The sequence below is a fragment of the Anopheles ziemanni genome, chromosome X (assembly GCF_943734765.1).
Source record: "Anopheles ziemanni chromosome X, idAnoZiCoDA_A2_x.2, whole genome shotgun sequence".
NCBI classification, from domain to species: Eukaryota; Metazoa; Arthropoda; class Insecta; order Diptera; family Culicidae; genus Anopheles; species Anopheles ziemanni.
Genome location: NC_080707.1, coordinates 6,817,524 through 6,838,624, shown reverse-complemented (window position 1 = coordinate 6,838,624; position 21,101 = coordinate 6,817,524). Strand labels below are relative to the sequence as shown.

The 21,101-nt window shown below is 46.5% G+C and overlaps 1 protein-coding gene across 1 annotated transcript in view; it reads right to left on the bottom strand.

Moving 5' to 3' along the window:
• LOC131290940 (homeobox protein B-H1-like) overlaps positions 1-21,101 on the bottom strand; it is a 58,706-nt gene that overhangs the window by 16,260 nt on the left and 21,345 nt on the right. Inside the window, exon 2 of the mRNA XM_058320130.1 lies at positions 6,526-6,757. Within this exon, the coding sequence (XP_058176113.1) occupies positions 6,526-6,757 (232 nt within the window). The remainder of the gene's footprint in view (positions 1-6,525; positions 6,758-21,101) is intronic.

The following is a 21,101-nucleotide window of genomic DNA, read 5'->3' as shown; positions in this document are numbered from 1 at the left end:
TGAAATCAGTTCTAAAAAGTTTTTGACCCATAAATAAATTAAAATGGAACATAAAACTTAGAGTACTATTTTATATCAATTCTTTGGGAAGCTAAGTTTTTGCTTAGCCCTAAAACATCAGTGGTTTAATAAATGTTATGGTCTAACTATATTAACAAAGATTGTACTAAAACAGTGTGCTAAAAACGCTTAGTGGTCAACGTGTTAAATCAACGGTTTGAGAAAACCAAGCAAAGTCAAAACTTCGCAAAGGATACGTTATTATAATAGCTATAGCCTAGTTATATATTATTGCACTATTATTGCAGTCCAAAAGGCTGATGAAGGTTGGTGCTGTCACCCGCGGGCAGAATGGGTGCAAATTGAATTGAGCCATTGCTGATCATTAAACTATTGGTATCTCAGATTTACGTGAACAAACGCAAATTTAAAACACACAAACCTAACATGTTCAAACACTCTTGAATCTAGTGCGGTTCGCCAAAAGCATAGGACGTGCGTGTGTGCGAGTGTGCTCACGAAGGATGCACTCCTTTGTACGATGTTTGTTTATCGCAACATCTGAGCCAACATCTGACACTTGACAGCACTATAATTCAAATCAAAATGCCATTACAACCAATGCGAACGGATGAGGAGATCGCTTAACTCGTTTCCGTGCGATAATGAAACATTTTCAAAAGGAAAAAAAAAGAAAAAGGAAGATGAAACAAGCACCACGATGGGCTTTAAAACTTGGCCTAATTCATCCCGGACTCGAGATGGGGGATCCTCTTTAGCGACACACTACCTACGGGCGGTGGTGATTGTCAACGGTCGTAAATAATAAAGGCTTCGCGAGATAACGCAGGCGACGAACCGTGGCCCCGGACCGCATCCCGGAGGTCGGCCGAAAGAAAACCCGCCGTACCGTGGAACGCGAGGGGGTTCGATTCTTTTCCCCCAAAAAGCTGCTTCTTCCGCCGGAGAGAGAGAGAGAGAGAGCTCGTTCTCGTTTCACCTGAAGTTTCGCTAATAAGTGCGGTTCCACATAAAATCGGTGAAGCAGAGAATTAAAAGGGTAAGGAAGTGTGTGGCAAAAGCAAAACAACAACCAAATTATGAAAGAATACGACGTCTCTCCCAGCGCAAACGCCATTTTTAAGGAATAACTTTTTCGTACGAACACCGCCGATGATGGCGGAACGAACGGATTAACGGCAGCAAAAACCGGGAGCGGAAGCCGGGCGGCGGGGGGGAGGGAAAGGGAAAGTATTAACAAACATGAATGTCGTAAGTGCCCGTGAACAGGCGATGGTGTGCTGTGTGGTGGCTGTTTTGTGCGGCGGGACACACGCACACCAAACACACACACACACACACACACATACCTACTGGCCGCAAAATAATGAATCGCATCGCGCGAACAAAAACGCAACGGTAATAAATCGTTAATGCGTGCCTCGCTACTAATTTGAATTTGATTTATTATAATTCCTACATTCCGCTTCCCGCTACCCCTCCGTATCACGTCCCTTCCCCCCCCCCCCCCCCCCCTCCGCACCTCTCCCCGGCCCGGCGTAGATCGTCTGCCCTCCCCGGTAGGTTGCTCCCTTTTGATGACCTTTTCCGTAAGCGTGAATTTTCTTTGTCATTACCCCGCTGTATGCGAATTGATCTCGCACGAGCACACGTTTGCATTGTAATGAGACACGGCGAGGGTATTTGAGAGGTGTTATGTATGTATAAATATACATAGCTTGCAAGCCTGATGCTTCCGGCAGGTTTGTGATGCTGCTTCCCAGTTCTAGCGAATGGTTCGACTAACGTTTTTTTTCCCGTAGAGCTTGTAAACACAGCTTGAAATTCTTATTATTCACAACTAACACGTTGACTGCCATGGCTATCATTTTTGATAGCCAGCTGTCATTAGTTCTAAAAAGTTTTTGTCACATAAATAAATGAAAATGTAACATAGCCAAGTAAAGACTTAGCTTCCCAAATAACTTTTTTTTAATATAACTAAAATGTTTATGTCGCATTTTCATTTATTTATGGGTCAAAAACTTTTTAGAACTAGTTACTGCTGTCACCCATATTTGGGGTAACACGTTGACTGCTAAGCGTTTTTAGTACATTTTTTTAGTACAATCTTTTTTAATAAACGATAGGCTAGGTAATGATTTTGCTTCCCAAAGAACTTGTTTTTTCATTTATTTATGAAGCAAAAAAATTTTAGAACTAATACCTGCTGTCACCTGTGTGAAAGTTAAAGGAATCTACGAAGATTACTCATTGTATTACCAAATATTGTCAAAACAGATTGTACTAAAACTGTACTAAAACAACGAGGCAGTCTACTTGTTAAAACACTGTTATAGAGTTCATTTATCTAGTTTTTAGCTTCTTCATAGTACAAAAAGTTGTAAGAAAGTTTCGCCCTTTTATTACGATCTACAAAGTTTGACGGTACGTTAACATCGCACTCGATTCCCTAAGAGTTTGGTGCTAATTGGTCTCTCCTACATGCATTTGTTAGCATGTTTAGTTAGCAAGCCAAACCGGGGTAGAAGGAAATCATGCAAGCATGATTTACAAAAGAATCACTTCGAAAGGTCCAACATCGTGCGGGAAAGAATAAGCGAATGAATATGTTCATTTAATGAGTCAAATCGCTGGTCAAAGTAGAGCCATTCAACAAAAAAAACATACACACACACATACACAAACTCACGCGCAATATACAAACGGCGGAGTGGTTCTTCCGGTAACAAATCATCTCATTTTCGTCATCCCTCCCCGCGGGAAAAAACGTCGATGGAGTGGCGTGGAAATAAGGATTTTGACGAAGGATACAACAATGCGAGCACAACAAAACGCACACGCACAACAACGAACGAGGGAACGAAAAAAAAAACAACAATCCACTCAATCGCGCGGCGGCAAACCACCGCTTCCCCTTTGCGACGCTTTTGGCGTTGCTGGAAGGAAGGAGGAAAGATCCGGAACACATCGCGCTGATGGAAACCGAGGGGTTAAAAGAAATTAACAGTTAAACTAACAAATTTATTCATACATGATCGTTGTGGATTTGCATATACACCATAAATTATCTGTCTCTCGAGGTTTTTCCATTTGCTGCGAGTGCAGAGAGTGGCGCGCGCGCGCGCGGTTTTTCCACCTCTTCATGGGCTGAAATCATGGGCACCCGTTTGAATTTCATCGCGTGGGTGAGCGCAAGCACGCATTGTCCTCCGCGCTTGCCAGGTATAACACCTAGATGCATATATTTCACCGCGCGCCATGCACCGGGAGAAAGAGGAGGACGAGGAGGAGGGAAACCCGAAATGGATTTTATGTCTATCTTCTCGCCAACGGCCATTCCCGGGTGACACCTTATTGACAACAACAGGGGCCCCAGGTCTTTGGTCAACCGCACACGCATCCCGAACCATCATCATTTCTCATTCCGGCCTCTCTCCCGGGAAGTTCTCCGTTGGGTCGTCGCACCCCGCACCCGGCAGAGTGTTGATTAAATTCTAGTTTTCTCTCCTATTTTCTTCCGGAGCGAGGAGAAGAAGGAGGAGGAGGGGTAGGAGGAGGAGTGGGGAAGGGATAAAAGATAACCGCATTCCGCCGCACGACGGACTGGCGGAAGAACCAAAGACAGATTATCGATCCGAACGATCCGCTGAGGCGGAGGCCCCTGCGCAAAGAGAGGGCAGGCGGAAAGCAATCGTAGCCCGTAGTGCTGTGTGTTTACAGTTTCGGGGTTCCAACTTCCTGTCGCCAGGGGTGTTTTTTTTTCGGCGATCGAACCGATCCCCGCAATTAGGGACCTTGAGGTACGCCCCCGAAAGCGACCTCTACGGTTCCGAAAACCCGGCGAATAGCTGAGGGTGCGGCTGGAAACGGGGCGCACGGCACCGCATGCGAAATTCTGGGTCCGTGAGTCGCCGGTGAGTCCTCGCCCTCAGCGGGCGGGCAGGGCGTGCGTGCCGCGCTGTCCTCTCCCTTTTTTTCTGAAGGTTGGCTAATGGATGCTGAACTGTCTATTAGAGGTCCCCGCGATCTGCCGCACGGCGGGGCCCGACGGGGGAGGGCAACGTCGGAAAGCGTTAATTATCCGATGACGAACAGAGCGCCCGCACGAGAGCCAAGTAGCTTTAGCCTATTCGTGATTGATATTAACCGATCACCCGGGCGAGATTGCCGGGTTCTTCTTCGGTGCGATTTCGAGGATCCTCCACTCCCCGATGGGCGGACACGGCGGGATCGGATGTGCCGGCGGCGGCGGCGGCGGGGGCGGAGACAGGGACAATTTGCAGGGTCCCGGAATGTCGGGCCGCCAAAAAAAAAGCCAAAATCCCAAAAAGGGAAACCGTTTGAACTCGGGCGCGCCGCTTGAAGTCCTGGCGCCAACCGGGCCCCGGGTTTCGGTTTGCGGTTCTCGAGGGCCCCGGGGTCCCAAAAAAGGTCCCTGCTTCCTTCCCGTTGCGGAGGATCTTCCAGCTTCCCTTTTTCCCACCGTCGCTTTTAAATAGCCTAGCCGCTGGCGCCGGAAGCTGACTCGGCAACTATTCGCCGACCCCCGGAGGGCAACAAGCGAATGGCAGCGAGGAGTCCGCCGAGTCGGCTTCTGGTGTGTCTTTCTCTGTCCACCACCACCCGCACCGCCGCACCGAGCAAATCGCCTTGAGATCGCGTTTCAACGACTCATCGTCTAATTATACGGACCGTCCATTTGAGGCCATTAAATCGCTTGCCCTCTGTGGCGCACTCTGTGGGCCGCGCGAGCGCAAGGGTTCCATTAGGGACACAACCACCGGTGGGGGGAGGGTGATCGCTCTCCCCTCCAGGGGCAGGCCCATCGACAGCTTTCGCGACTCAAAAACCTCCTACTCCTGCGGGTCTCCGGCGGGCGCTCGTTCTTACAAATGGCATCTAATTTCGCCGCCGTCTTCTCGTTGTCATCCGCTGGCGAGGGGGAGCCGGCTGGGTGTGGGGGGGTGAAGGCCGACATTCGGGCGTGTTTCCTTCGCCGATGGGTAGCAGTCCCCGGCGGGGCACGGAACGGCGCAAAGATGAAAACCCCAAGCAAGCGGTGCACCGAAAAGTAGAACTGATTTGTAATTTTCAACGTATTCCACTTATTTGTTTAAAGCTCTCTAAAAGCAGGTCGTTCCGATGATGTGATCTGATATCTATCGCACCATTCACGACCCGCCTGTACCGCCTTCCTCGTCTTCACTCCATCTCCGTGCCTCTAAATCTGAACTCGTCGTTGCGACGGAACGGGACTGAACGAAACCTTCCGGAGAAGGACCGGAGGAGGGAAGGAGGGCGAAAAGAGCCCCAGAAGAGAAAAAAAAAAACAAGGAAAAGAAACACCTCGGACCTCACCGGGTTAAACCGAAAAACAAAAAAAACAAAACCAAAAAAAAAGGCGTAGGTAGACACTAGGTTCGGGGTCCGAAACCAGTCCTCGGCTCCGGGAGAGTTTCGGCTCACAACACAACACCGTGGAAGCGTGATTAGTCGGCATCTTTCCACGCCTGATTACCGCGTACACCGTTGTTTGATCATCCGCCCCGAACGTCCAGGCGGACACTTCATTCACCTTTTGCTGTCCCGAACCCAGCGCACCCAGGGACCTCGGCACTCCGGACCCGCACATTTTACGTCCATTCATCTTTCGGCGCCCTTCATATAGGCGCGCGTGCGTGTGATGTTGTCTGTATAAACGAGTATATATATATATAGATAAAGCTCTATACATATCTATACATGTACATATAGACGCACACGTGTGTGTGTGTGTGTTTGCGTACGTGTGCGGGATCCCGACGTGGGACGAGGGTCTGGAGGGTTTTTTTTTCTCCCTCTTCTGGAATTGGTCTAATTTAGGATCAATTTTCGATTCTTCGCCGCTCTTTTACTTCTATTCAATTTGCTTTATTAACTCCTTTATTTTAATTGCCGCTCATTGATTCCTCATTCGGTGTTTGAGAAATCGGTGCGCCCTCACCCTCGCGGCGTCGGTGTGCTGCTCTTTTGCATATCATCGTAGGGATAAGTATAATGTGCTGTACATCCCGGGCCCGCATGAATCATTTGCTGGCGACAGATTAGATGAGTTTGTTTGCTGATTGGCTATATATCCATCTACGCCATCCATGCCGCACCGAAAAGGAGTGGGCCGGCATCCTCCTCCGAGGTCCGAGGCGAAATGGCGAACCGCAACCACCATTAAGGTGTGAAATATGCAAATTAAATGAATCTAATTTGATTGCTCTCACCTCCAGTAATGTAGAACGTGATAAAACGTAGTTCAATCAAATGGTCCCCTCCCCGCCCCCTTCCTCTTCTTTCCGGAGTCGGAAGCCGCAACACTATTAGCGCCCGGGTCGCTTTCACCATCTTAGAGTTGGTAAGCCCCAAAAGTGTGGAGTTCCTGCTCCAAGAGAACGAAATGCCCCCAATGTCCGAACTGTGTCTCTTTCGGGGTCTCAGATGTATCATTCTATCGAGTAGTATGCCGCTCACCTTCGGTTCTGGTACCAGGTTTTCACTTGCGTGTCGCTCAGTCCGAGCTTGTTCGCCAGCTCCATCCGGTCCTGGACGCTGAGATACTTCTGCCGCTCGAAGCTCTTCTCGAGCGTCTGCAGCTGGTGGTCGGTGAACGCGGTTCGCGCCTTGCGCTGCTTTTTGCTGAGACCCGGCGTACCGCTCAGCCCGAGCCCGTTCTTGAGGCTGTTGCTGTCGTCGTCTTTGCCACCTGCGGGATAAAAAAAGGAAGAAGAGTCGGTTTGCGTAAGATTCGCCGTTCGTCCTTGCCTACTTAGTGCGCTCTGCCGAAATTATAATCTGCCAAATCAACAACTGTTCTAAGGCATGCCTGGTGAGGATTTGGAGTCTTTCGTACGTTCAGAATTTAGGGACAACAGAAGAAACAAACCAACAAACCTTCTGCAACCATAAGAAACCTGCTTTTCTAACGAAAGTCCACCGTAAGCGGGCGTTTTCTAAAGCCTAACTTACCGCAGGTTGACCGCAACGCATCTGTGCTTAGCTTGCAACCCTAGCTTAACTTAACATAGCCTCGAGTGTTATGCCTTTCGAACGAGCGTTTGCTGAGTTGGGGACCGAAATCGTACGGCTTTTCGACGACGAAGTCCTGAATCGGGTGGATTATCGGGAAATTTGATATGAAATTAGAGTCGGTGCGGTTGTATTTACTTCCGGTAAGTGGCTATATTCAAACCGAGCGCCTATTCTGTTTGTGACGAGACCTGTTTGTAGGTTTAAGGTTCGCGTCTTTTATGCTGATTACCGTTGGCGTCTCCCATCCCATCCCGTGCCGTGCATGAGCACAAATTAAGCGTTATCGGTTGAAGTTGACCGCCCCAGTGGTGCAGGAGCGGGTTTTCAACACGCTGGTGAAGAAACGTCATGGACTGTTCGAGAAATGCTAGACCATCGCAAAGCCGCACAATGCAAGCAACGCCTGGCTTATCCGATTCGTATCTCAAACAGTTGCCGAAGAGCCAAGAAGGAGCCAAGCTGTTACTCGTTCGTCGGTTGATGTGTCATTTAATAGCCTCATCCCGATCTGCCGGCGTGATCTCGTCACGATTGAGCGGATAAAGTGCCTCTCAGCCCGGGAAGAGGGGCGCCTAAATAGTGATTTAATAGACTTGCACCTCAACGCGCACGGACAATTAATCTTTGCCGAGACGCCAACACACGCACAACAACCTACGCCTGGAGGACGTGTACCATGCGGTTCATTTTCACAATTTTCCGCAGGGTTGAGATGTTGTGTGTATGTATGTAGAGTACTTCCTATTTCCGAAGCCACACCGCTGCGTCGCAGGAGTTTCTGTTGTGTGACACTTTTACGATTAGTTTTCAAGCGCCTCGAACTGAATGTGAAATGTGGAAAGCATAAGAAGTGGCAAAATATAAACTAGAACTCCCGAACAATAGCTCTAGACAGCTGGATACTCCATGTAGTTGTTACTTAAAACTTGCTACCTACTCAAATCGAACAAACACTTATCTTAAAAGCTCTTGTAAGTTTGTCTTTAAATAAGAGTTAGTAAAATCCGTCGGCAGTGTGCGATTTGCACTGAGTTATTACTTCAGAATATCAACTCTTGGATAACCCGCATCGAGCCAACAGCGGAAACCGAGTGGAACGATTTGGCGACGGCATTTTGGTCAACTTTTCATTCCGCTCGTGGAAACATTTCATTGGGGACAAGACCTGGAGCTTCTTTCATGTTTTACTAATATTCTTATTTAGTTTACTACCATATCGGTGGCAATTTGTTGGCGCATTTAATATTAGTATTATCTATTTTATGTTGAGGCGTATCATTTCACTTTTGGTTTAGTACCAATTGATATTTCTTTACTTGTTTTTGTTTTTTTAAAACCAAGTACAAATACTTTTACTATCCAATTGTCCGTTTTATATTCGACGTGATTCGTAAAAATGCGAAAACATTTAACCCCAAAGGATGTTTATATTGCACAATAATCTTTAGAAGAGGAAATGTCATGAAAATTGGACGAAGAGTGGAATTCTACTTCTCCCCGTCATTGCTCCATACTTTGAGGTTATGGATGGGTTTGATGCTTTCAATGTAGTATGCAGTCGGTATAGATGTAGATATACATAAATGTCCGCATGCGTAGATCGCTAACGTTGGAGTTTCTTTCTCTCCTCTAAACGATACGGAAAGCAGTAATGAATAGCGGAAACTTAACAATCCTTGGAGCGGCCTAGCGCAAGCATACACACACACGTACGCGCTCACCTCAAACGTCATCGAATCGTTCCGAAGTGAATAGGATATCAATTATGTGAGAAATTGTAATGACACTGCAGGTTTTTCCCGCAAACGCTGGCGCGTCGCTCTGCCAACGTTCGGTTGGCGGAACTTCCTGCTTTTCATTCCGCCGGTTGTTGTTGTTTTTTCTTTCTTTGCTCCGCTCGCCGTCCCGTTTGCACCACCGGGTTTATCCGTCTAATTTCGGAATTGAAACCCTCTTTATGCCCGGGTTCCATTCGCTCTCTTAATTATGCTTTTAAATATTTATAACAATAACAATCAACCGTGAATGCGCGCCAGGAGGTAAGCGACGCTACTGTCGATGCTCCTGTTGCTACCGCGCTGGCCGATTATTTTCATCATTATTCTTGATCCCGCTATTACCGGTATTCTTCCTCGATTTAGGGTATCGGTACGCCTGCTACCCTTTTTTTTCCACTCCTTCCTCCAGCCCCAAACACACAGCAGCCTGCCCCGTTGCCTCCGTACACCCCATAAACTCCTCTTATGACGTTCGTCGGAGCGTGCGGAGAGGGGCGCCCAGGCAGGGCCAACGGAGAGAAATGATAAGTGCAACATGAAGGCCCCGCCGCCGGGTGGAAAAGTGCGGAATTGTGACATTTAAAAATCTATTAGGCTGCATTACGTCAGCAGATTCGATTCCAGCGCGCCTCCGTTGCGCGCCCCAAAACGTCGACGACGGCGACCTTCGATGGAAAAACCATTCGACTTCCCCCGGTGGTGGTGGTGAGGTCCTGGCGTCATGGCGTCGCTGGCGAAAAGGGCTGCCAGGCAACACGGGGCGCACACAGGCGCTTTGTCCGATCCGGAATCCATCGGTTCATTTCTCTTTTTCTTCTCTTCTTTTAAATAGAGTGGAAGTTATCATAATAGCTTTTTTATTATCCTGCGAACAACAACAAAAAAACGGAAAACATTGTCGATTGGTGCAAGAAGATGGCACAATGGAAAAAAAACGCAGGGATCGAACCTTAAAAGTCAATAGTTTCATAGAATGATAGCAAATGGATCGTTACAAACTTTTTTTCCTGATAAGGGTTGGAGAAGAAAGAGGCATGCACAGGAACAGGACCGAAGCTATTTGGAAATGCTAACCGGCGAGCAAAACAGCATGTCACTGCCCGGCTGCAATCTCGTTTAACACAATGACGTATTGGTTGTTGACATGTGGAGCAACACCTAGAGTACACCGATCACTCCAATGCAAGCCAGCCCGGAAGCCGGGAAAGAGCTGAGGTGAGGCTTTAGGAAGCGTTTTTCATACCACTTGGAGTTGTTTGTATTGGTAAAGTGTCCCTAGTACTAGCACGAACTAGTTGTAAACCTTCCCTCTATGCTCAGCAGTGGTTAATTTGACCGCAAAATTTCATAACTTTGTTCATATTTGAAGAATTTGCAATTCTGCAAACAGCTGCTTTTCTTTGCGTTATGACTAGAGTTGTGTCTTATGAATCCTTAGGCGAGATTCATTCATATGAATCTTTCACCTAGGATTCACTCAGATTGATTCATGCATCATTTGGAATTCGAATCTCAAAACCGTGATTCACACGTTCCGTACCACGTCACCCAAAAGTGGGCGACAGCAGCAACTTGTTCTAAAAAGTGTGTGACCCATAAATAAATGAAAAAGCAGCATTAAAAATTATAGTTATATTTAAAATAAGCTATTTAGGAAACAAAGTTCTTCCTTGGCCTTCGAAAGCCTAAACCGATGGTATTTAGAAACAAATTTTAATTCAAAATATTGTACTAAAAACGCTTGGTACGCAACGTATTAATCTATCGAAACATTAATGAATCTTGATGAATGTTTCATGAATCTTTCACGCATCTTAGTGTTTTCGAATTTTTCTTACATTTTGAGCGTCACTGATCGGTTATTTTAGCCTTAGTGAATGTTTGAGATTAATAAATCTCGAAATCGAAGCGAAGCGCCATTCGGATCGATGAATCTGAATCGGAATTACCCAACTCTAGTTATTGCCGATTCAGTAAAGAAAGCATATTTACTGATAAACTCTATACTTTCGTCCTTTTTTTTAATATTGCCAACCTTTACTCGTTTGCGGTTTCGTTTTGCTATATTTCTACACTTATTACTCCATCTGTAATGCCTTTTCGGTAGCTTGATGTAGTGTAGAAAAAGCGTTCATCAATCAATTTGACTGCAAGAGTGTTCTTGCTAGTGGATTACAAAATTGTTGATGTCGTCTGAAGGTTCATTTGGAGCCCGGTCCGTCACTGGAAAGTGTGGTTGCGAGCGTTGCGATGTGGGCAGAGAAGCAAACCTCATTGCAGGTGTAACTGCAACAGCGGGGAGAAACACGATGCGCGCAGAAACACTAAGTTCATCAATGGCAGTCGAAACAAACTATCGAATGTCAGATGGTAAGGGTAGGTACCCTCATCAGCGGCAGTCCGAGGCGAACATCGCCGAGGCGCCGCTTTATCGTCGCCGAAAGGCGCCGCACACCAGCACACACACACACACACACACTCAGGCGCTGGCGGGTCGCCGACGACCTTAGAAGCCAATCAATATCATTAACTAAAAACCGCATCCTCCGAGCGGCCCAACACCGGCCGGGGAGCGGACTCAGGTAAAGCGTGTGCTGTGGCCATCTAATTAATGTAATTTGCTTGAAAATCGCAGCTTTAATTGAACCTTTTGCCTCCCCTTCGCTCCGCAGCGGGCAATACACACTCCTGCACTCCCTACAAGCGCACGTACACACGCACACACAGAGCTAACGGAAGGCAGGAAGCGACGTTCGGCTCGCGATTGACGAGATCTGTTCCTTCCTTCGGTTTTGTACGACGAACGGCGGTGAAGAAGTTTGACAGGAAGATGATAGCCGTGCCGAAATCAATGCATAAAGCTATCATTGATGCCTGTTGGGACGTACAACAGGAAGTGGAATCGAACGGGCCCGGTTGACCATTCTGTGTGAGCGAAGGAAAAGAAAACGACACGAAAGCAAATTCACAAGAGAAGAAATCACCAAAGCAAACGAAAAAGGTACCGAGCGGTCGGCGGCCTAATGGGAATCCGGGGGGGGGGGGGGGGGGGAAAGAGGGCGTGTGAAGAGGTGAAATTAAAAATTGCAATTCTGTCATCCATTTTTGTTGCATCATGGACCCAGTTGCAGTGTGAGTGTGCGCTCGAAAAGGCGATGCAATGGAGTATGATGAGTGGCAGGACCACATCACAACAGGAATGAAAATGGGAACGATAGCGAAAACTTCATCGGTGGATCGAACGGTGTTTAATATGTCACACAACAAAGATTTTCTCAACCACTGTCTTGTATGGTATGCATTTGAAGAAGAAATCTACTTTATTTTAGGAAGAAACTATCTTCTAATTGAGCGTTGATGATAGAACTTCTAGAAGAGATATTTCACAAACCCGGTTAACACGTTGACTGCCATGACTATCATTTTTGATAGCCAACTGTCATTAGTTCTAAAAAGTAGGTAGTTCCAATAAGTAGATGAAAATGCAACATAAAAATTATAGTAGTATTTAATATCAAATTTTTGGGTAGCTAAGTCTTTGCTTACCCTTCAAAAACCGTCGGTTTAATAAATGTTGTAAACCAATTTTATTGAAAAAGATTGTACTAAAAAAGTGTGCTAAAAACGCTTGGCAGTCAACGTGTTAAATCACGGGGACGCTTTTCTATGTTTTATATATTAAATTCTATTATGTTTATTCTAATATGTTTACATGTATGTTATGTACGACATTCTTCGCACTGTTTTTATTTACCCCTTGCAGTTTCGAAGAAGTGAAAGAATGCAGCACAAATGATTCGCAGCATCGCTTTCGTTCGCCACCTCGCAGTTCATTAGCTGACATCGCTCGCCAAGAAGATGCAAACAGTAGCGGGCTCGGCACGTTATATTTTGTGTCGTGTCATGTTTAGCCAATTACTGCTTTATTGATTCGCTGCCAGCCGATAATGATCGTCGAGAGGCATCATTTTCTGCATAAAAAAAAAAACACCTCCCCACTCGTCAACCGCACTCGCGTTTAAAATTGTTTTAAAAGATTTCTACCTGAAAGCTACTGTTAAAATCACACACTCTCTGAATCGAACACATACACACTATAAAGTGCATGGCACGCAAAGGAGAGAAAAATTCTGCTACAATCATTACCATCTGCCAGCAATTATTCGCATCTCGATGGTGGGGCAAAAGGCGGCAAAAGGCGAACACTGTACAGTTACGCGGAGTTTCAGGTAGCACTGTGGGTACTCTATCCAACAATCGCAATCGAAGACATGTTCGAACATGTATTACGTTCTTTTCCAGATTTGTAATTAATTTCTTTACTTTTTCTTTTTAGTACAACTTGTATTCATAAAATGTGTTTATAACATTTATTAAACCGTTTATGAAGGCTATACAAAGACTAAGCTTCCCAAGGAATTAGTTTATAACAGCAATATAATTTGTATGTTGCATTTTCATTTATTTATTGGACAAACACTTTTTAGAACAAGTGACATCTGACTATCAAAACGCTGATATGACACTGATATTGTAATGCAATAATACAGTAGCAGGCTGTAGTTACTACAAAAGAGGATCCTTTTGGACTGTTAGTAAATTTTAAAACTGAATTTTATCAAAAATGGTTGTACTAAAAACCAGTTCTAACAGCAAAAACCGTGTAAAACTTGCTGCTGTAAACACTGGTGTTCTAAACCGTGCAGCTACTTATGCTACCCTTGTGGGCAAATGCGTCGCACCAAGACACATGATGGATGATTGTTGCAGCGATGCAACATGCCGGTACCTATACACATCCCTCCCCCCCCTCATAGGAACGCAAATAATGCCTGCACTTTAGCAGGCACAAGCACAAGCAGCGAAAGAAAATAATGATAGTGAAATTGAGAATCACGGTGAGCTCCAGGTGACGAAATGCAGTTGCTAAGGGTTGCGGGCAGTTCCTGCAGCATAGCATGTAGTGCCAGCTATCTGGCCAGCTTATCTCATCATGGTGGAATTTCACGAGAACATCCCCACACCACCCACCCTTCCGTTCCAATGTGCTTATGTAAATGTGAAAAAAATAAAAGCAAAACCCCGTTAGCCTGATGCCTGATGCCTGCTCTGTGTGTGCTGTAAGGTTGTTAAGTTGTCGGTAAACTCTACATAACCATTATTCCATATCCCCGCCGCTGTTCCCTTACGCACTCAGGCAAGCTCAGGAGTTCAGATTAGTTAGATTAGTTGGCATGTCATGACCGAATGGCGCACTGAGAGTTACGCATTATGACTTTTTTCTCATTTTGTTCGTTGCTGATCTTGATATATTCTCTTGTCTTTTCCTCTTTATTTATCTTTTTTCCCCTTTACGTTGATCGTTCTAGTAGTCTCCCTTTCAAACTATGCCTCATTCTATCTTGCAAAACGCATATCACTTCGAAAAGTAGGTCTTAGATGTATGTACGCTTCACATGGGGGGGGGAGCTAAGTATAACCCGAGCGGTAGTATAAAGAGGTATAATGAATTTCTATCGCCCCAATTGTTTTCTTTCTCAAGTAATGTTGACTATTTCAACTGTAAACAAACAAGTTCACACTTTTTTCAGTTCTAAACCCGGCATCAAGTCTGCTTTGTAAAAGTGCAACCGTTCGTTATACGCAACCCTCATCTACTCACACTCCTTCGGACCGATCTAACCGATCGTATAACATATCTTCCACCTGACGGAGTAAATGGGCCGCAAATGAGCCTCAACTCAGCACGTTGGAAGAATCAATCAACGCATGGCTACCGTCGGAGGTTCAGGTGCACCTTCCATCGCCGATTCTGACCATCCATGTAACGTAGCATTTCATCAACATGGCAAATCAAGGCATATTAGATACCAGTTCGTTGGAATTGTTACAAACGAATTAAAGATGAGTGATTTTGTGTGATTTAAAAACACACTCTGTCTTGTTAAGTTAACTGTCAAATATGTCAAATGAGATAAAAGTGGGTTTGTTTTGTTTTTTCAACAGTAAAACTGCGTTAGTAAAACTCCGTTAGGGAAGAGTAAAATTAAGCGGAACGAGTGAAGATTTTATATCAATTTCAGCTAACAATATAATGTCAAACATAGGCCCCGGGTTTCGTGTTCCCGGTTCGCGTTGCGGCTAGAGACAGGATAATGAATTTGTGATCTGACTGGCTTAATTTAATACACACCACCACATCCCGGCCCCATTAACTTTCCAGCCAGCTGTAGCCACATTGTTCGATCGCTTTTGTATGCCGCTGCCGCAGCGCTTTGCATGCTGCTTTCTAGAGCACAATTATCTGCTCTTTGCCCCGTTCTGTTTGTTGAAAGCATCAAATGACGTAACGATAACACACGGAAAGAGGTGCTGCGGCGTGCCTATCCATGCACGCGGCAACTGGAATGGTTCTGTTTGCGGCTGCCAAATCGCTTAATTTGTCCATTCTTCTATATTTTTATTAACGTTTTATGGAAATTTAACAAGGAAAACAAAGTGTTCCTTTTCCCCCCCTTGGCCGGTTCCCCCGGGGGACTTCACTTCACTTCGAGCTGAACCGGAAAAAGTCGTAGGGTTCTCCCTTCTGCTCCCTTTCTGTCGACCGCGGAGGGGTAGCCCTTTTTTCGTCGTGTGGAACCGGCGAGGCGTGGAAAACGCCGGGGTCGAGCGGGCTTTTCGCTCGACCGGCGACGCGACGCGACCGCGAGGAGCTCGCACCACCAACCCCCGGTTTGCATAGGCGTCATAGGCCGATGGCTTCGGTCGGTTGTCGCGCACTGGTATGCGGCATTTTCCGTTGGTCGCGTGTTTTCGGCTTGTCGAACCTGATACTGCCCCGAACTTCCTCCCGGACGTGTCCCGGGTTGCTGCGGCGTCGTGCACGGAAGTGTTTTATTATTGTGGTTCATAATTCTTCGGTAAAGAGATAGTTAGCTACGCCAATTCGGCCAAACCACCGGCTCGCTGTCGGCATAAACCGGCGTGCCTCTCGGTGGACTGCTGACGGCCGCCGGCGGCCGCCGATTTTTCACGCGCACCGCCCCGCACGGGAGGAGCGCAAACGGTGAAATTTATACGCAAACAAACACTTTGCACAGCCGCACAAAAGAATTATAGCGTCAGCGAAACGACCGATTTGGCAGCGGGCCCCATTTATGTCGCCGGGAGTCGGCCACAAAGCCCTTCAATCCGTTGTCTGGCGACGGAAGCGTGCATGGATAAAGGCAGGAAGTGTTAATGTTGTAACCGAGTCCCGAACCCGAACCGCTAGCCACTCTTCAAATGGGTTTTCGTGGACATCAAAGGGAAATGGACCGAACGGTGTTGCTGTGTGCGTTTCTTGACGTGTTCCAACAAGGGGAAGAGTAGCGCACCAACAGTCGCTGATATCTAACCCTTAACTAAGGATTTGGAGTTCTGATTTGCAACGCATACCTCATTTCACCTTAGAAAACATAACTGCTAAACAAACCCGAGATGTCGAGTGAAACAAGAAACAAGACAAATATTTGCTTTGGTACCTCCAAGTTCAGGATTTCTTATCCATTCCAAACATGCTTCATTCTGCCTTAAAAATGGAGTTCACTAAACTTTTTGTTATAGAACTAAACACAACACTGTTATTGTATTAAATTCAACAGAGGTGTTTTTAAACATGAAAACAGAAATAGAAAATAACAAACACTAGTGTAAAATGGAAATGTAACCGATTTCCGCAAACATTCTCCTAAAACCAGTACATAACATTGGGCAAGCGAACGAACAGTCCTTCCTTTTAGGTGGTTTTGGGAGGGAAAAAGTTTAAAGCTAAAAGATCATACATTTTCCCGTGGTGGAGAAAAAAAAATAAGAATGTCCTCAAGACCCAAGCGGACCCAACCTCAAAAGTCACTTAACGAAATTCACTCATATGGACACTTCGTTTATACAAAGCGAAGTAGTTACCGGGCGTGCGGAGCACACATGGGGCTTGAAACCGAAAGTGAGAGGAACCATCCACCAGGATAAATGTTTAGAACCACTCCGCCGGAAGATGGTGGATGAGTAAGAGGAAAAGGTAAGGATGACAGCGGTAAACCATGGAGGCTGGAGCTGGGAGGGATGAAGGGAGAATGCGACAGAGAACGAGCTCTAGAGAGAGACGAACCGCGCAACCGACGGATCACACCATTTCCAGATAGGTCCAGCATCCGTTTCTCGACCGAAGTCGTCTTCCGTTCGCGCGCACTCTGTCACGCGCGCTATCCTCACTCTCGCCATCTCGCCATACAAACATACACACACAAACGTACCCTAGCATGCCGACTCGCTCGAACTTCCAGGCAAGCATTCGCTCGCGAACGTCCCGGGAAGCTTGGAGCGCCTGCTCGGGCGACACCTCCTTTGTGATTTTTATCCTTTCGGCAACGTTGAACGTTGGCAATTCAACCAATCCTGAACCTGGCTCTATCATCCTGTCTCGTTTAGCACGACGGGGAAGGTAGGTTTCCCACATCCCCTCTGGACTACCGAGTTAACCGGCCCTTTTTTCCGAGTGATAACTTCCTTTCTTTATCCTACCTACGGTCGCCGAACCTCGGCGCACCTCGTAGGAATGCCGCATCGTACCGAGAGCCGGCCAAGTCGGCGTGCAATCAATTTATTTACTCGATCAATTACGGCTCAGAAGATGAGGGCTGGCACGGCAGAACCTGGACGTACTAAGTGAGCCTTCTTTCCCGACGCTTTCGGACGGTTTCGGAAGTAAATAAGGCTATGTTAAGACATTACCAGGAACGAGCTAATCCTACGCTGTACGATCCGGCATTAAGCCTGGAATAAAATGTTCACACACATTAAGGACGTCGGCCTGGAGGCCGTCCCTAAATCCATCACCGAGTTTTCCCACAGCGACGGAGACAACAACTCCAACTGCGGGAAGTACGGACGCGAAAAAAAAGGCCACAAAATGTATTTATATCAAGGAGCACTTGACGTTTCCACACGAGCTCAGTGTACAAAATCGTAACAGAACTGCAGCTGCTCTTGAAAAAGCAATCACCGTTGAACCGGGAGTATTATTCTGTACAGTACTTTCGACCAGGAGGGGTTTTCTGCTAAGTGTGCATTCAATTTTGAGGTCCTTGTAACCCGCCTCTAACGAAAAAGTGACTCTTCGCTTGGCCTCACATCGATGCCAAAGGGTAAGAGTGTGTGAAATGTTCATAGACAATCGTCTCGGGGTGCCTTGCAACAGTCTCTCAGAGACGACGACGTTCGTTGGCAGTAGAAATCATTTCAATACCCTCTACAGACTTAAAACAGTTGAAAGAATAAGTAGTCAGCTGTGTCATTTGACGTAAGTTGCATTTGCATTGCAAACAATGTTTCAAATAGTAGAGAGTCGAGATCTAAAGCTGATGATTTCCTATAACCGATGTGAGGCAAACTTCTTGGAACAGATTCTAGTTTATCTGGAGGATGGTAAATGTCTATCCTGTTTGGGTTTTGCAATCGTAAACAACCCTTTTCGACCAAATTCCCCAAGTTATTTGTTTGGAGCGCATGAAATCCCAATGTGAGTCCAACATATTTTGATGACGATATTCCGCGAACCAATCATTGAGGGCGTCCTACCGATTCGCTCTGGCTGCAAGTCCGGCTTCTACGCGGTTATCCTCGGAAAACATTCCAACAATCGTAGATCCGAACGCCTCTAGTTTGTCTGTTTAATTTCGAACTCCACACATCTCGACAGCCCAGGCTTGTCTACTCCCTAACCTCTGGCGGCGGTCAAACCTTACGGAGGTGGTTAATACGGTTCGTGGGTTCTGCTACCGATGATCAAATTGATTACCGGACACCAAACTATCAATTACGGCTTAGCCCCGGCGTGCACTGATGGCGTTCCGGTCTGTCCTTTCTTTCTGGTTTCTCCTTCGACCGGACCTTCTCGTCTCTCGTGTGGCGCCTCACGTCATCCCCTCGCAGTAGTCCCAGGTTCAAACTGACGGGAAGTACCCAGGAACCAGGGCAGATTGTCGCGAAGTTCGAAGCGTTTCGAGCATTCGTTGAAGCAGTTTCGGAGCAATTGAGTGTCATGCAGTAGAAAACAGTGCGTCGGTTTCAAAGTCGGCTGAAGACGGACCGGGACCGCGCACTTTCCGCTGGAAGTGGCGAACAATGCTCGCCCTCTTGCCGAGGGTCGAGGTCGAGAACGTTCTCGAGAACCCAGCGGCAGCACAGATAAACGGCCTGTTTCTAATTTCCAAATATGTGCGTAATTGACGCGAAGGTGGAAATATTTTCGACACGGAATACCGTGCATCAGCTGCTGCTGCAAGAGGGGGTTTTGGGCAGGCGGGCAGGCAGGCGGCGATCCGGTGTTCCGGCCGGAACCGAAAAACTCGCCGGAAGCCTGTAATCGGAAGTATTCAACCAAATAATAGCAACCCGGCCGGCGGTGGACTTTCGAGTTCCGGCTTCGAGTTCTTCCCTTTATCTGATTGTTTTATCCCACCTTCATTAGGCGGCTCCATCGCACCCAATGGCGCAATTTCCAAATCTATCTTCCTCCCCCCCCCCCCAGCGAATCCCTTCCATTTCCCCCCCCCCCCCCCCCCCCCCTCCCTCGCCAACCCTTACCAAGACCACAATCGCGCGTTACGCTTTCCCAAGAAACCGCCGTCGGTGGCGGTGGCGGTGGCGGGAAATCCGGGGAAAAACAAACCCAACAGAACTCCGCTCCACTCGCTTGTCCTTAGGTCCTAACTACCTCTAATGTTCTCCCGAATTTCGTGCCTTCTTCTTGCGGGCACCACCTCGTGCCGCGATTATAAGCCCGTGTTTGCGTGTCGGAAGTCGTTTCCCGAAGCCGCCGCCCCGCGGAGGGGGGGGGAAACACACATCAAATAATCAACCGTTTCACTTTGGTGAACAAACGTGGCCTTGGACCGCCACCGGGAACCCACCCCCCAAACCCAGTGAGAGAGGGCCTATCGCGGAGGAATTTTGTACCAACCGAAACACCTCATTACGAAGCCCTCTGACCGCTGGCAGCGGAACGCGCGCGTACAGTCCGGTAGCGGCCGAAGCAAAAAAGTATGCTAAACGTGGAAATGGTAGCCATCCGAACGACTTTTCTTTTTCCCTTCGGTTTGGTTGCTTTGATTTTCTCCTCCAACCCCTCGTCACGTGACGTGAAATTGGGACCAGAAGGCGAAGAAATTCATGCCGTGTGGCACGCGTCCTGCGACGGCCAGCGAAACCGATATGCCGGCAGGATTCGGTAAACGTTCATGTATAAACATGTTTCTCAAATATACGCCTCGACTCCGCTGGGTAGCGTAAATGTAAATCATGGAAATTATTTTATTTCATGCCAAATAATCACGTTTGATTACGATTCGAATAACGCTTACGTTAACGCTTGTCCAACGGCTACAGCCGTTGCCGCTCAAAGCAGGTGGTGTTGTCTTTAAGGCACCAAGTTTGGAAAAAACCCACCAGCTTCTGTCTCTAACGCATCAACTTTTGTCTCTTGCCGAAAACATGAAAATCAAAAGGATTATTGCGGTTTTCCTAGATAATAACACTGTATCAACAGTAAATACTCAATTAGTTATGGTTTAAAGTTAGCTCGTGTCTATTGCCATGCGAAGCGGTGAATTCGGGGGTATAAACATATGTTCCAAGCTTCTAAACGTCACCTACTTTGTTTGTTTACAATCGTTGCCTTATATTTTTCCACATTTTGGTCCGTACCTAACTTTAAATTTGTTCATAATTTTGTCTCATTAAGACGTTGATTTCATTTTTGATAGCCAGCTGTCATTAGTTCTAAAAAGTTGTTGTCCCACAAATAAATGTTAATGCAACATAAAAGTTATAGTAATATTTAATATCAATTCTTTAGAAAGCTTTGGGAAGTTTTTGCTTAGCCTTGAAAAAGTGTTGGTTTAATAAATGTTTTAAACAAAGATTGTTCTAAAAAATTGTGCTAAAAACCCTTGGCAGTCAACGTGTTAACCCTTTTTCTAGCCCGCTTTATAAAATAATTTGAAGTACAAACAATAATCTTCATGTTTACGTTTATTTTAAATAGCCAAATACTTAGAGAGGGACAAAACTGAATTCAGAAGATAAAACCAGATGAACACGGGACAAAAGCGGATGAGTTAGCGACAATCTCAGATGCGAGATGCGCTCTCTCAATCATGAGTAGGTTTAGCGGCAAAGCCTGTGATGTAAGAGCGAACT